The 16,361-nt window shown below is 34.3% G+C and overlaps 2 protein-coding genes across 3 annotated transcripts in view; one reads left to right on the forward strand and one right to left on the reverse strand.

The window, feature by feature from the left end:
* The window catches only part of SERINC1 (serine incorporator 1), a 30,251-nt gene extending 24,690 nt beyond the window's left edge, over window positions 1-5,561 (forward strand). Inside the window, exons 8-10 of the mRNA XM_008566905.1 lie at window positions 1,691-1,835; window positions 1,944-2,174; window positions 3,850-5,561. Coding sequence (XP_008565127.1) covers window positions 1,691-1,835; window positions 1,944-2,174; window positions 3,850-3,985 — 512 coding nt within the window. The 3' untranslated portion in view covers window positions 3,986-5,561. The remainder of the gene's footprint in view (window positions 1-1,690; window positions 1,836-1,943; window positions 2,175-3,849) is intronic.
* A 6,175-nt stretch (window positions 5,562-11,736) lies between these two features.
* HSF2 (heat shock transcription factor 2) overlaps window positions 11,737-16,361 on the reverse strand; it is a 29,154-nt gene continuing 24,529 nt past the window's right edge. For both annotated transcript variants that reach the window (XM_008566923.1, XM_008566916.1), the window contains 2 exons: window positions 13,482-13,566; window positions 11,737-13,021 (listed from right to left, as the gene is read on the reverse strand). In XM_008566923.1, coding sequence (XP_008565145.1) covers window positions 12,726-13,021; window positions 13,482-13,566 — 381 coding nt within the window. In that variant the 3' untranslated portion in view covers window positions 11,737-12,725. The remainder of the gene's footprint in view (window positions 13,022-13,481; window positions 13,567-16,361) is intronic.

Genomic DNA, 16,361 nt, shown 5'->3' on the forward strand with positions numbered 1-16,361 from the left:
GTGGTTGTGCAACCTGACTAATCAGGTTGCTTAAAGTTGGGATGGCGATGGCAGTTTCTTAAAATAGGACAACATGAAGTTTGCTGCATCAATTGACTCTTCCTTTCATGAAGGATTTCTCTATAGCATGTGATGCTGTTTGGTAGCATTTTACACACAGCAGAACTTCTTTCAAAATTAGTCAATCTTCTCAAACCCTGCCACTGCTTAAGTTTATCTGATATTCTCAATCCTTTGTTGTCATTTCAACGATGTTCACAGCATCTTCACCAGTAGTAGATTTTATCCCAAGAAACCACTTTCTTTGCCCCTCAATATGAAGCAACTCTTATTCATTAAAGTTTTAGAATGAGACTGCTTGTTCTGTCACATCCTCAGGCTCCACTTCTAATTCTTGTGCTGTTTCCACCACATCTGCAGTTATAATATTTCCTCTGCTGAAGTCTTGAACCCCTCAAACTCAACCATGAGGGTTGGAATAAACTTTTTCCAAACTCCTGTTAATTTTGCTATTTTGACCTCTTCCCATGAATTGTAAATATTCTTACTGGCATCTAGAGTGATGAATCCTTTCTAGAAGGTTGTCAGTTTACTTTGCCTAGATCCAGAGGAATCACTGTATATGGCCACTATAGCTTTATGAAATCTATTTCTTAAATAATAAGACATGAAAATTGAAATTACTCTGTTCCGTGGGCTACAAAATGGATGTTGTGTTAGGCACGAAGACAACTTGAACCTCCTTGTACTTCTCTATCAAAGGTCTTGGGTAACCAGGTGTATTGTCGATGTGCAGTAATATTTTGAAAGGAATCTTTTTTTTGAGAAGTAGTTCTCAACGGTAGGCTTAAAATATTCAGTAAACCATGCTGTAAGTAGATGTGCTATAATCTAGGCTTTGTTGTTCCATGTATAGAGCATAGGCCGAGTAGATTTAGCATAATTCGTAAGGGCCTTAGGATTTTCAGAATGGTAAATGAGCATTAGCTTCAACTTAAAGTCACCAGCTGCGTTAGCCCCTGACAAGAGAGTCAGTCTGTCCTTTGATGTTTTGAAGCCTGCCATTGACTTCTCTCTAGCTATAAAAGTCCTAGATGGCATCTCCTTCCAATATAAGTCTGTTTTATCTAAGCATTAGGTTGTTATGTCTGTCTTGGTCATTTCCACAAAGCATTTGCTGTTGGCTTTTTGAGTAAGCTATCTTGCTTTTTATAACAATGTACTTTGGCAAATTGATAACCTTTATAAAATCAGTAATGTAATCTCACAATATATGGTAGGAAAACCAACCAGTGCATTGTGGTTTAAAACATCTGAATTTTATTTCCAGCTCTAGTACAATTTTACTAACTTGAGAGGGGTCATCTAAATTTTACCTATTTTCTGTTTGATAAAAAGATTATATCTCTTAGCTTTCGTGTGAGGCTGAAAAGAAAATGGCTTTAACTTTTCTAAGCACTTTTATAAAATTAGCAGTATAAAACTTAAAAGTAAAATAAGATTAAAAGTTCTCATTATTAATAAATATAAGTTGTCTTCAAGTATTTTGTTATACTTTTGCCTTCCCCAGCGAAACTTTTTGAATTTACAGAAGTTTATTTATAAAGAGTTAAAAAGAACTCCAGTTATGCCATAAAAAATAAATGTTTTTTATATTAACATTATAATTTGACCTTAATTTACATTACAGAGACAAATTGCAACCCAAGTCTACTAAGCATAATTGGCTACAATACAACAAGCACTATCCCAAAGGAGGGGCAGTCAGTCCAGTGGTGGCATGCTCAAGGAATTATAGGACTAATTCTCTTTTTATTGTGTGTGTTTTATTCAAGGTAAGAAAAACTGGAATTTTTAAACAAGATGTCCATCTATTCATATATAAATTGTTTCTTTAAAAAGTGTTCTATTTCTTCTCCCTTCCTAAATTCATTTTCGTGCAGCATCCGTACTTCGAACAATAGTCAGGTTAATAAACTGACTCTAACGAGTGATGAGTCAACATTAATAGAAGATGGTGGAGCCAGAAGTGATGGATCAATGGAGGATGGTGACGATGTTCACCGAGCTGTAGATAATGAAAGGGATGGTGTCACTTACAGTTACTCCTTCTTTCACTTCATGCTTTTCCTGGCTTCACTTTACATCATGATGACTCTTACCAACTGGTACAGGTATTTATATTTCAAAAAAACCTTGGTTGTGGGAACTCCATGGCTTTTTCATGATTCCAGAACATGATGTGATTTGAGGTATTTTTTATCCTTCAGTGTATTTCAAAATTTACAGCCAAATGAATAGTGAGAACAGCTTGAGAAATATAGACTTTGCTTCCTTGTGTTAGCAATAACGGAAATGTCAAAATAGTTCTAAATCTTGAAGAGTTTAAAATAGAAAGTTTTGTGAAACTAACACATTTTTTATAGAAAAACACGTTGGTAGTTGATCTAACACGTTCATTTCTGTTTATTTTTTTAATACTGTGAACCTGTTCCCAACATAGTTCAGTAAACAATACCTTCTTTTGTTTTGTTTGAACTTTGTTATTAACATCTCTGAAGTTTTAAAAATTGAGATATGATGGCCGGCCCAGTGGCGCACTGCTACAGTGCGCCGCTTGGGAGCGTGGCGGCGCTCCCGCCGAGGGTTCGGATCCCACATACAGACCGGTTCCCGCTCACTGGCTGAGCGAGGTGCGGGCGCATCACCGAGGTTTGCGATCCCGTTGCCGGTCCCGGTCCGGTATGGGTGCGACACTGAGGGTTGTGATCCATTGCCGGACACGAAAAAAAAAAAAGACAAAAAAAAAAAAAATTGAGATATGAGTACATTAGGTGGGTTCTTTAGAATTCTTTAAAATTATAATTTATGCTTTTTTATCACTTCAAAACTAATCCATAAGTCTTTTTCTGGCAAAAGGAAGATGGTGATTTGTATTGTTTTGTTTTTAAAAAAATATGATTTCCTCCAAACGATTACTGAAAGATTTGGTTTAAGATTCAAGTTGAACTATATATCGTTTGGACAGTTGTATTTTTCATAATTTTTAATGCATAATACCCATAAACAATTTGTAAGAAGATTTTCAGTATCAGCAAAAGATGGCGAAAACAAGTTTATTCTTTACTGCATTTCTTTAAGAGCAGCCTTTACTGATGTTTATTATTGAAAGGAATGAATTTTTTAAAATTTCTGTACTGCAGCATGTTAAAGTATAAGAGCCCAAATTGTTCTCAATAAGCGGAGCTTTGACTGTCAGGTAATAATAAATGTTAAGGCTTTAGATCAAAAAGAATTTTGGTGTGTTTCTTTAAACACAGATATCAACTAAACTTGGGATATATTTCCTTCCCAGTCTCTTAAACCTGAGACGGCGGGGATGGTGGAAGGAGGTCCCATATATACTTTTATGTATATATGTAATAGTAACATCTTTTATGTAATAGTAACATCTTATTTATCCAGAGGCCATATTCCATTTTTCTTCTATCTAATAATATGCCAGAAATATGAGGGTATTTCAAAAAGTTCAAGGAAAGATTTGTATTATCTTTCAGTTCTGTTTTTCCATAAACATTTTGCCTGCCCTTGTAAAGTACCTCAGAGCATTGTGCAAAAGAACTATTTCAGAAACCTGTATGTACTTTACTCCGTTGAAGGAATTAATGACTTTTACCTTCATAATAGCTATTAAAGCAGTGTGGAAAGCAAGGTAGCAGTTTAGATGCAGCAACTATATATCTGATATTACAAATTTTATACAAAGAACACTTCTGAATTAATGAAGTTTAGTAGCTTAATCGCTGATAATCCAACCTCTGCCTTTTTTTGTTTCTCCTTAAATTTTAGGTATGAGCCCTCTCGTGAGATGAAAAGTCAGTGGACAGCTGTCTGGGTGAAAATCTCCTCCAGTTGGATTGGCATTGTGCTATATGTTTGGACACTGGTTGCACCACTTGTTCTTACAAATCGTGACTTTGACTGAATGGGACTTCTGGCATGAAAGTCCCACTTTGGTCATTGCTTATTCGAAATTAACAGTATTCCCAACTTCTGTAAAGTTGTGTATGTGTGTGTTTCCCATGTAACTTCTCAAGTGTTCTGGCATGATTTAGATTGTACCGTTTGCCATTTTATTCATTATTTTCTTGCCAAGTACACTGAGGTGTGAATTAGAATGAATTGAAAAGGGAGAGTTTTATGAGTATGGTGTTGATTTAGGAAAAGTGGACATTGTTAGGTTAATCCTCTGCTCTGTACCTGTGAAATTGAGTAAAAACAAAACTGGCACTCTGATTTTAAAATTACTTTAGACCTTCTGCTGTTTTAGAAACCATAAAAAGCAAATGCATGGCTGCCTTTTGAAATATTTGTTGCACTGCTTATGGGAGACTGCAAAGATCATGGCTATTCTAAAACCATGTAAATAAGTCACTTAAATGCCAGCTGTCTGAAAAACCTTGTCAGGTTTTCTCCTTGATATGAAGCTAAAGAACTTACACAGGTTGAGATTGTTCGATGGCCAACAGTATGATATAGATGGAAGATGAGGCACAGATCCTTCAAAGAAAGTCAGATTGGTGGTGGTGGGCACTAATTAAATACCCAATGAAATTGTCGTCTTCCTTGAGTAGAGATGGCCTTCACCAACAAAATGAACTCTGTTTTGGTCATTATAAACCCATGCTAAAGTATGGGTTCAATGGAGATGTTAGGAACTCTGAGACAAGTTTTGAAAAGGATAATCATGGTTAGAAGGAAGTTGTTGAAAATCACTTTGAAAGTAAGTCCAAAGGTGGTAAACTTTTGGCAGGGTTGGAAGAAACTGCAAAATAGTAGGCTTCAGTAGGTACTTTGAAAAAATCTAGTCCAGTTCTGTCATTTTAAAAATGAAGAAACTGAAGCATAGGCTTAAATAGCACAAGTAGCTAATTAGTGATAAATCTGGGAAATTCCATGTCTGCCAAAAATAGCTAGCATTCTGACATTCAAAAATAATTTCTATTCAGAATACATGCCTAATTGATTTTATACTTCATTAGTGGTGGATAATTTATATTGATGTGGATTGCTGGTGTCCAGCATGCCTTTTGCCAGTAAACTAAGGCAAGGAGAATAATGGAATGTTGTAGAATAAACTCCTTCTTACACTACACTGCATAGTTCAAAGGATGTTTAAAATGCTTTTGTATTTACTGCCATGTAATTGAAATATATAGGTTTATAATCTTTCAACCTGAAAATCAAGCAGTTTGACATAAGAAACTCTTAGTTATTTGTGTCATTAGTGTCTAATGAAGCTATAAAGTCTACATTTGCTTCTTTAAAAATATTTATTAATGTAAATGAAGTGTAACAATTCAACTTAATTCCCCAACCTTATTTAGTGCGTTGATATTGTGTTCTACAGTTTTGAATGGCTTGTTCTCTCAATAAATGAATTCAGAGAAAATGTGTAGTGTATTAATTCTTTAGCAACTCAAATTTAGGTAGCTGTAATACTCAGACCTGCTTTCTTCCTGTGTAAAAAAGAATCTGGTACAATAAAGTAACTGCCCATTTTCTGTTCTCATAGTTGAATTTTTTGAAGGTGATTTTTACCCTTCTGGTTGTCTGTAAGTGACCCCTAAAGTTGGATCTTAAAGATAAAGTGATGTTCTCCCCCTAAAGAGTCTTCAGTTGACAGACCAGTTTAGTTTGGAGAATATTTTTAATTAATTCAGTAGATATTCTACACCTACTGTATACGCCAGCCATTTATTCTAAGCTGCCAATTGATACTTTTCTCTCACTATAACTTAGGTATAAAAAATTTCCTTGCTGACAACAGAGGAATGTAATTCTCCTGATAGAGTACTCTAATCCATATGACTTACCAAGCTTTAGTATACTTTGTTCAATAATTCTTTTGAGATGGTCTGAGTTTATCCAGTACTTATAGGTATGATAATGCCCATAAAACTTTTTGGCACTTATTCCAGTTAAATAAAATCTTATTTTCACACACAAAAACCTGTATATAAATGTTCATAGCATCTTTATTTGTAATAGCCCAAACTGGAAACAACCCAGATGTCCTTAAGTGGGTGAATGGTTAAACGCACTGTGGTACATCTTTACCATGGAGTACTTACTACCTAATAAAAGGGAATGAATTACATGCATCGACACAAATGCTGGGTGAAAAAGCCAATTCCAAAGGGTCACGTGCAGTATAATTCCATTTGTATAATATGATAAAATTACAGAAATAAGGAACAGATTAATGGTTGCTTGACATCAAGGATAAGCGAGGAGAGGTATTCTTGGATGGGTCACGTGGTAGTTTAGTTTTTTATTCTTAGACTTTTAGTAGTTTTAGGTTCAAAGCAAAATTAAGAGGGAAGGTACAGATTTCCCATATATGCCCTTTCCCCACACATTCATAACCTCCCCCAGTATTAACATCACCCACCAGAGTGGTAATTTGTTTTGTTACAATTCATGAACCTGGATTGATACATTATCAACCGAAGTCCACAGCTTACATTAGAGATCACTATTGGTGGTGTACATACCATGGATTTGAACAAAATTATACTGACGTGTATCCACCATTACAGTATCATACAGAATAGTTTCACTGCCGTAAACATCCTGTACTCTGTCTTTTCATCCTTCCTTCTACCCTAACCCCTGGTCTTCATACTGCTGACCTAGTTTTGCGTTGTTTCAGAATGTCATATAGTTGGAATCGTGCAGTATTTACCCTTTTCAAATTGGCTTCTTTCATTGGTAATATGTCTTTAAATTTCCTCCATGTCTTTTCATGGCTTAGTAGCTCATTTCATTTTAGGACTAAGTAGTATTTCATCGTCTGGGTGCACCACAGTGTGTTTATCCATTCATTTACTCAAAGACATCTTGGTAGCTTCCACGTTTTGGCAATTATGAATAAAGTTTCCGTAAACACGTGAGCAAGTTTTTGTGTGGATGTGTTTTCAGCTCTTTTGAGTAAAATACCACGTGGCAAAATTGCTGGATCATAAGGTAAAAAAAAGTATGCTTAGTTTCGTAAGAAACTGTCAAACTCTTACAAATTTACATTTACACCAGAAATGAATGAGAACTCATGTTTTTCCACATCCTTGTCAGCATTTAGTAGTGTTCTGGATTTTGGCCATTCTAATAGATGTGTACAAATGCTCCTCAACTTACAATAGGGTTATGTCCCAATAAACCTGTCTTAATTTGAAAATATTAAGTCAAAAATGCATTTAGTACACTTCATCTACTGAACATTGTAGCCTAGTCTAGCCTACCTTAAACATGCTCAAAATTAGCCTACATTATATTAGTCTACAGTTGGGCAAAATCATCTAACATAAGTCCATTTTATAATAAAGTGTTGACTATCTCATATAATTTATTGAATATAGTAAACTGTACAGTATTGGTTGTTTACCCTATTAATAAGCCAGCCAGCAGCTGTGGCTTGCTACTGCTGCTTAGCTTCATGAGAGAGTATTGTACCACATATTGCTAGCCTGGGAAAGATCAAAATTCAAAATTTGAAGTACATTTTGTACTGAATGTGTATCACTTTCACACCATCATAAAGTCAAAAAATTCTAAGTTGAACCACTTTAAGTTGATGACCATCTCTAACTGGAATTGTTTTCATTTGTATTTTCCTGATCACATGATATGGAGCATCTTTTTATATGCTTGTTTGCTGTATGTATATCTTTGTTGAGGTGTCAAAGTCACACATTTTTAAACTGGATTTTCTTATTGTTGAGTTTTAAGAGTATTTTGTCTATTTTAGGTAACGTTCCTTTATCAAACATGTCTTTTGCAAATATTTTCTCCTAGTCTGTGGCTTGTCTTTTCATTCCCTTGATTGTGTCTTGTACAGAGCAGAAATATTTAATTTTAATGAAGCCTAGTTTATTATTTTTTCATGGGTAGTGCCTTTAGGGTGATGTATCTGAAAAGTCATCACCAAACCCAAGATCATCTAGATTTACTTCTATTTTATCTTCTAAAGAAGTTTTATAATTTTGTGTTTTACATTTAGACCTATGATCTATTTTGAGTTAATTTTGTGAAGGGTATAAGATCTGTGTCTAGACACATTTCTCGCTTGTGGATGTCCAGTTGTTCCAGCACCATTTGTCAAAAAGACTACCTTTGCTCCATTGTATTGCCTTTGCCCTTTTCTCAGAGATCAGTTGACTATATTTATGTGGGTCTATTTCTGGGTTTTCTATTCTGTTCCATTGATCTATTTGTCTATTTCATGAGTGCCACACTATTTTGATTATTATAGCTTTATAGTATATCTTGAGGATGTGTAGTGTCAGTCCTCCAGTGTTCATTTTCTTCAATATTGTGTTGGTTATTCTTGGTCTTTTGCCTCTCCATATAAACTTTAAAAGCAGTTTATCAATATTTACAAAATATTGCTGGATTTTGATTAGGATTGCATTGAGTCTAGAGATCAAGTTAGGCAGAACTGACATCTTGACAATATTGAGTCTTCCTATCTATGAACATGGAATATTGCACCATTTATTTAGTTCTTTGATTTCTTTCATCCGAATTTTGTAGTTTTCCTTACACAGATCTCATACATACTTTGTTAGATTTATACTTACGTATTGTAATTTTGGGTGCTGGTATAAATGGTACTGTTTTTAATTTCAAATTCCACTTGATCTTTGCTGGTATGTGAGAAAGTATTGTAACTTTCAACCGTGCTATTATAATTGCTTCCAAATTCCAGTTGGTTTTTTTTGTTGTTGTTTTGACTCTTCTTTTGGATGTTTTACATAAATGACCATGCCATCTACTAACACATAATTTTATTTCTTCCTTCCCATTCAGTGTATGTTTAATTTCCTTTTCTTGTCTTATTTTATTAGCTAGGACTTCCATTGTGATGTTGAAAAGGAATGATGATAAGGAACACCTTTACTTCCTGATCTTAGTGAGAAGGCTTCTAATTTCTCACTATTAAGTATCATGTAAAGGTTTTTGTAAATATTCTTTATCAAGTTGAGAGAGTTCCCCTCCACTCCTAGTTTATTGAGTTTTGTCATTAGTGGGTTTTTTATTTTGTCAAATAGTTTTTGTGTATGTACTGATATTATCATGTGATTTTTCTTTAGCTAGCCTATTGTGATGGATTATATTTTTTGATTTTCAAATGTCGAACCAACCTTTTGTACCTTGTATAAATCCCACTTGGTTCTGGGGTATAATTCCTTTTATATATTGTTGGATTTGATTTCCTAATTTCTTGAGGATTTTTACATCTGTGTTCATGAGAGATACTACTGTTATGTAGTTTTCTCTTCTTGTAATGTTTTTGTCTGGTTTTGATATCAGGGTGATGCTGGCCTTGTGGAATGAGTTAGAAGGTATGCTCTCTGACTCTACAGTCTGAAAGATTGTAGAGAACTGGTATAGTTTCTCCCTTAAATGTTTTTGTGGTAGAATTCACCAGTGAACCCATCTGGGCCTGATGTTTTGTTTTGAAAGGTTATTAATTGAGTTTTTAGAATAGATATAGGCCTATTAAATGTCTGTTTCTTCTGGTGTTTATTTTGGCAGATTGTCTTTCAGGGACTTGGTATATTTCATCTAGGTTATCAAATTTATGAGCATTCTCATATGAGTTCATGGTATTTCTTTATAATCCTTTTACTGTCCATGGGACCTATAGTGATGTCCCCCTTACATCTCTGGTATTAGTAATTTGTGCCCTCTCATTTTTTATTATGGTCAGAGGCCTGTCAATTTTATTTATCTTTTCAAAGACCAGCTTTTGATTTTATTGATTTTCTCTTGAATTCCTGTTTTCAATTTCACTAAATTTCTGCATTAATTTTTATTTCTTTTCTTTTCTTTGGATTTAATTTCCTCTTCTTTTTCTAGTTTTCCATGATAGCAGCTTAGGTATCTGATTTCAAATTTTGGTAAGTTGTGTTTTTATTTCCACTTAGTTCAAAATACTTTTAAGTTTTTCTGGATATCTTCTTTGACCCATGTGTTACTTATAAGTGTGTTGTTTAAGTATGCATTTTGAAGTTTTCCAGTTCTCTCATTGATTTCTAGTTTAATTCTTTCATTGTGATCAGAGAACAGACACTGTATCATTTCTTTTAAATTTGTTAAGGTGTGTTTTGTGACCCAGAATGTCATCTGTGTTGGGTAAAAGATCCATATGAGCTTGAGAAAAATGTGTACTCTGTTGTTGGATGAAATAGTCTATAGCTATATATGTCAATTATATCTAGTTGATTAATGTTGTTGAACTCAACTATGTCCTTTACTGATTTTCTGCCTGCTGCATCTGTCCTTCTCTGATAGAGGGGTAATGACATCTTCAGCTATAATAGTGGATTCATCTATTCTCCCTGCAATTCTATTAGTTTCTGCCTCATGTATTTTTTTTTTTTTTTTTTTTTGGCAGCTGACTGGTACGGGCACTGGAAACCTTTGACCTTGGTGTTACATGCTCTCCCAAGTGAGCTGACCACTTAGCCTACCTCATGTATTATGCTGTTTTCTTTGGTGCATACATGTTAAGGATTATTGTGTCTTCTTGGAAACTGGACCCTTTTATTATTATGTAATACTTCTCTTTATAGTCTCTGTATCTGAAATTAATAGTTACTCCTGTCTTTACATTTAAAGTGGGTTTCTTGTAAACATATAGTTGTGTCTTGTTTTATGATCCACTCTGGCAATCTTTATCTGTTTTTATCTTTTAATTGGTGCATTTAGACCATTGACATTCAAAGTAACTGTTGATATATTTGGATTAATACCTATCATATTGTTAAACTGTTTTCTATTTGTTGCTCTTGTTCTTTGTTCCTGTTTTGGTTTTCCACTTTTTCTGCCTTTTGTGGTTTTAAATGGGCATTTTTAGTGGTAGAGAAGTGTGACACAATCATAAATATATCACTTTCACACAATAAGAGCAGAATAAAATTCGGGGAAGTGGGATGGATGACAATGGACATCACTGTAGTATTCCTTTAAATACATTTAAAAGAGACATATAAAATTGTATTAACAATATGCTAAATCCCTTCCAACTATTTAAACTTAAGATGAAAAATCTTAAGTGTCAAAAAGTATCAAGGTGATATAAAGTTTTTCAAAATTCTTTTTAGAGTGCTTCTAGAACTCCAAAATGCCCCCAAGAAGAAACTTGATTATATCCCACAATTAGAAAGGGAAGGGGAAAAGTTTTCTTTCAATTTCTAAACTCCTCAACCACCTTTGAAAAGGTGAACCTCTTCAGCTCATGCGGAAAACTATTCCAAGGTCTTGCATTAATTCACCAGGATCCCATTGTTAGAGCCAAGTATTTTAGGATCTAACTAAGGAAGGATTTACTATTCCTCTGTGCTGGGCCTTAATTTAAATATTTATATCACAAAAGAGAAATTCCAAGACACTGAGAGACAAAATATGGCCAAAAGGAAGGCCTTCCTTGAAATTACCAAGTAGCCCTATATAATATTCAGATATTAAGTGCACTGCTTCCAGCTCTCTGTTTGAAAGCAGAATTCAAGTGATAAAGTGTCCTAGCCTTGATGTCTCTACAATTCTAGTAAGCAACTATTCCAAAGGGAGATGATTTGACTATTCCCCTTATCTTTTGTAGGGCAAAAACTGTAAGCCATTGGTGACATCGAGTGAACATTCTTACCTCATCTGGGATAATAAGAGACATACTTCTTTCAGTTCTTTATTAGAAACATAGAAAGCAAGCCAGTATAATTTTCAAAGAACTTCAAAATACATTAAATTTAGAGACATTCTTCTCTTCTTGCAATATATAGTCTATTTTTTTGAGAAGAGGCACAGATCTTGGTGTGACTCATTAAAAATGATGGACCACACAGACACAGTATAAAGCCAACTTCATATGAGAAGGAAAAATTGTTTCATGTGTGTACCATCTCCAAAGAAGACACATAACAGACACTAGTACTCAACATTCATTATTTTTATTTTACTAAATAGTATGGTTCAAAAAACACAAACAAACCAGAAAACTTTTACTTAAAACTAGTCCAACTAAGTGGATGGAGTTGACACCATCCCGTCTGCTCCCTTCTTTCTATGTATATGGGGCTGGAACCATATCAGACATTAAGCACTCATGTACACTTTGCCTTTCCTACTGAACATGAACTTTTCTGAACATAAAAGAAATTCTTCGAACAAAGACAAATGAAGTTTTACAAGATACAGGCACTTTATGTTCCCAGTTTTAAAAATAAGCTAAGTGAAAAATATTTAATAAAAGTAACTGGAGCAGAGAAAGCTTTAGGGCTTCTACAATTAGTTCTAGTGACTTACACTCAATGAAAACAGACAGCATCAAACAAGTTAAACAGAAAAGGTTTAACTGGGGTTAATGGTCATATTTATAAAAAAGAAATCCAATTTACTGCAATTGGAGAAAAATGGCCATTTGAATTCAACTTAAAGATATGCCAATAATGTGCATTAAATCTTGTGTACCTATGTAGCTGAGTAACATTTTGAAAGCTTTGCAAGAGTGTGGTTAGTGAGAAAAGCAAAAGGTGTTTTTATTCCACAGTATCTGATTAAACAAAACAAAGCAATTTACAAAAAAAAAGTACCAAATGATACTTTAAAATAAATAGTTCATCATTTTGATGAATATATACATGTCGAGTCCACTTCTTGGGGATTTAGCTATCTAAAAGTGGCATATCACTATCCAGAGGTGCAGGAGCAAGTTCACATAAATAAAACAATGTAGCTTCACTAGCTTCAGCTTCAGTCAATGGCTCCAGGCGAACAAGCTTACTTTGGGTTGGTTCTGGGTCCAGGCTGCTATCCAGAAGCTCATCAACTTCTATGGGTTTATCTACAGAAGACATAACTTCTGATGATGCTGTTGTACTCCCCTGTTCAACAGTGGAAGCAGGGTTCCCATCAAGGAATGCAAGAAGAGGAAAGGCAGTGTACTGGATAAGCTGCTTATCTATAAAGATCAGAAAAACACTCTTTTACCACCAGTTTATATCAAAGCCAAAGGGAGAAAAATGAAAATAGAGATGTTCATATATGCAATCACTACCGTTTCATACCCAAATAAGAAATGACATGATACTTCTGTTGTCAGTAAGTTTAAAAACGCTCAGGTCAGAAAAGTTAAGTCTTTTACTCAACAATTAAGAAATAAGGGTTCTTTCAGTTCTCCTAAAATTAAATAGAACAAACAAAAAAACTCCACAAAAAACACAACTTAAACTTTTTAACTGTTGTTTTTACCTCACCCATTCAATTTTCTCTATGTACGAAACCTTGACACACTATGCACAGAATTGAAGCCAGTATGTTCTGTGTTCAGTTGTTAAGACAAGACTTTCTTTGCCTTGCATTACTTTCTACATATAGGACTTTTAAAAAAAACCTATAGAAACTACTATATCTATACATACCAGGTTTGGATTTAGATTTTCTTCCCTCTTCTGAAACTGGCTGAACAACATTGTTCTTGGTAGTTTCTAATCCTTTATTCTCAGACTAGAAGAAAAAACAATACAAAAATACTTGTTTCATATTTTATATGTTCCTGGAAAATATACAAAAAATAAAAATTGATACAATATGTAAATTTGGTATATTATGTAAAATATATGAGAAGGGAAAAATAGGAAAGATGAACTAGAGAGAAAGAGAGTTGAGTAAAGGTAACAAGACTGGTTAAGAGAACTCTTATTGTCATCAACGGGATGAAACAAAGAACTTGAACTAGGATGATAACTGTGAAAAGAAAGTAATACATCAATAGTAGAAAAGACAGAAAATTTGTCTAGGGTAAAATATGGGAATGAGTCAAAGATGACAAGTCTCAAAATGCTAACTGAGATATAATTAGCTCTTTAAATAATTAAATTTGTTTTCAACAGTTTTGATTAAAAAAGGTATTACACATTTCTCTTCACTCACAATTAGCAAAAGAATATTTAGCATAAGTGAACATATTATGAGTAGCTCAGGATGATATGGTGACATCCTTAAAACTATCCCTGTACTTGGAAGCCTCAAAGTTGAGGTGGTGTTTCTTCTTGTCCTTTTTTGTGACTCTCTCAGTTCTTTTCAGCCATTTAAATCACTTCTTTCAACCACTGTCTTCTCTCCTTACGTATTATTGTGGTAGGGAAATTAAGTCTCTAATGTTGTTAAGTTCTTCAATGCTCTTTTTTTTAATGATGTTCAAACTCTGTTTTTCCTGAATAGCTATAAGTCCCAGATATCTGCATGCTAGTTAAGTATATATGGTGTAACAAACATCTGTATACTAATTCCTGTAATTACCCTGTTATCATAAAATGTAGCAGTACAAGTTTCCAGGATTCAGAATGGCCCGAAGATATAATGAATATTACTAAACCTTTCCAAAAATTTAATAACAATATTTCATTTAGCATTCACAATAAATACATAAACATTAATGCAATAATGCCATCTGTATTTTTACACTTCCTAAATAGGTATTTCCCAAGAATGCCACTGTTGTCATTCTAAAACATGAGAGCTAGGATGACAAATGGGTTTCATTTCCCATGCAAATTATTACTCATTAGTAGTGGCCACTAAGATTGCTGTAATGAGGAGTATAAGGCATCCTGATTTATTAGGAAAGTATTGTAATCCATGTCATGTAATATCTGTCATGAGCAAGGTGAAGATGTGCCAAATATCTGAAAATGTTAATCTGGATTCAAGACTATAATACAGTCATTCTCACATTTAATTTTTCCATAGTATTGTAGAGCAATCTGGAATTTGCTGTTTTAACTGCTATTTCTAAAAACTGTATTCAAGTTATTGTTTTTTGGAATAAGAAGGATGATCCAAGAATAAAGAATGACTCAATGTCTAGCAATAAATAAACAGTAAAGCACTTTCACTAAATGAACATATGATATGGGTCTGATCAACTTAAAGTCTATGACTTAACAGCATTCAATAGCATCATATTTAGTAAAACACAGAGCTGAGGTGGTCCAGAATAAACCTAGGCAAACTATGTTCACATGCCAAATTCAATATGCTGCCTGTCTATAAATAAAGTTTTACTGGAACATAGCCACACATTCTTTTATGTATTGTCTATATCTGCTTCTGACTACAACTACATAATTGAGTAGTTGTAACAGAGAACATATGGCCTATAAGACCAAAAATATTTACTAGATGGCCCTTCACAGAAAATGTATGCTAACCCCTGATATAAATCATCCAAACACTGAATGTATAATCAATTTCCTCGTTCAATAAGTTCTAAGTTACCTTGGCTAACTTTCAAAACATAGAAAGTCTGGTCAGACTATCCTGACACATGGTTAATAGTCAGAAAAATTCCACTCCCTTACCCTAATCGCTCATATTTATTTGAGATGTGCTCATTTTTAGACTACAAAGAACAAGAATCAAAATAAAATTCTGGGGCCGGCCCGGTGGCGCACTGGATAGTGCGCCGCTTGGGAAGCACGGCGGCACTCCCGCCCGAGGGTTCGGATCCCACATACAGACCGGTTCCCGCTCACTGGCTGAGCGAGGCGCGGGAGCAACACCGAGGTTTGTGATCCCGTTGCCGGTCCCCGGTCCGGTACGGGGGCAACACTGAGGGTTGCGATCCGTTGCCGGACACGGAAAAAGACAAAAGACAAAAAATAAAATAAAATAAAATAAAATAAAATTCTGACTTCACTGATCTGGAATTTGGACTTAATATTTTTGTATTCAATGAAAAATAAGGGTTACTAAACAATTTGTTATAAATACAGGATAAAAGGAATATACACCTGTCTAAGACAATAAGCTCTATAAAATAACAGAATGACTTATAAACATCTGCTCTGACAACTTCAAATTGTTCTTACTACTCACTACAAACCCGTTCTAAATAATCTGTTGTCAACGCTTACTAAGCCTAACTGGAATTCCCTGTGTTTAAAAAAAATATCAAAATCATTATTTGAAAAAGAAAAAAAAAGTCCAAAGTCCATATGACACCGTTTCAATTTGCCTTTTCTCCAACCAGTACAAAATCCTGAGTTTTTACCATATGCTAATAAAATTAAGAAATTTATAGAAGAATATGGGTACCAGTAAATTTTCAACAAAAAATAACTGAGAAGTTGTTTACAGGAGTAAGAATGTAAAATGTAGCACATAAGACATAAAGAAATCATATTTTAATGATATATTTCAATGATATACTAGGACAAGCCAAACTTAGGTAATCTCCCAGCATCAAAAGAGGCTGATTTCATAACAGTGGTTAATTCCACAAGTGCCAGTAGAATTGG

The sequence above is a fragment of the Galeopterus variegatus genome, unplaced genomic scaffold (assembly GCF_000696425.1).
Source record: "Galeopterus variegatus unplaced genomic scaffold, G_variegatus-3.0.2 Scaffold17, whole genome shotgun sequence".
Classification (NCBI taxonomy): Eukaryota; Metazoa; Chordata; class Mammalia; order Dermoptera; family Cynocephalidae; genus Galeopterus; species Galeopterus variegatus.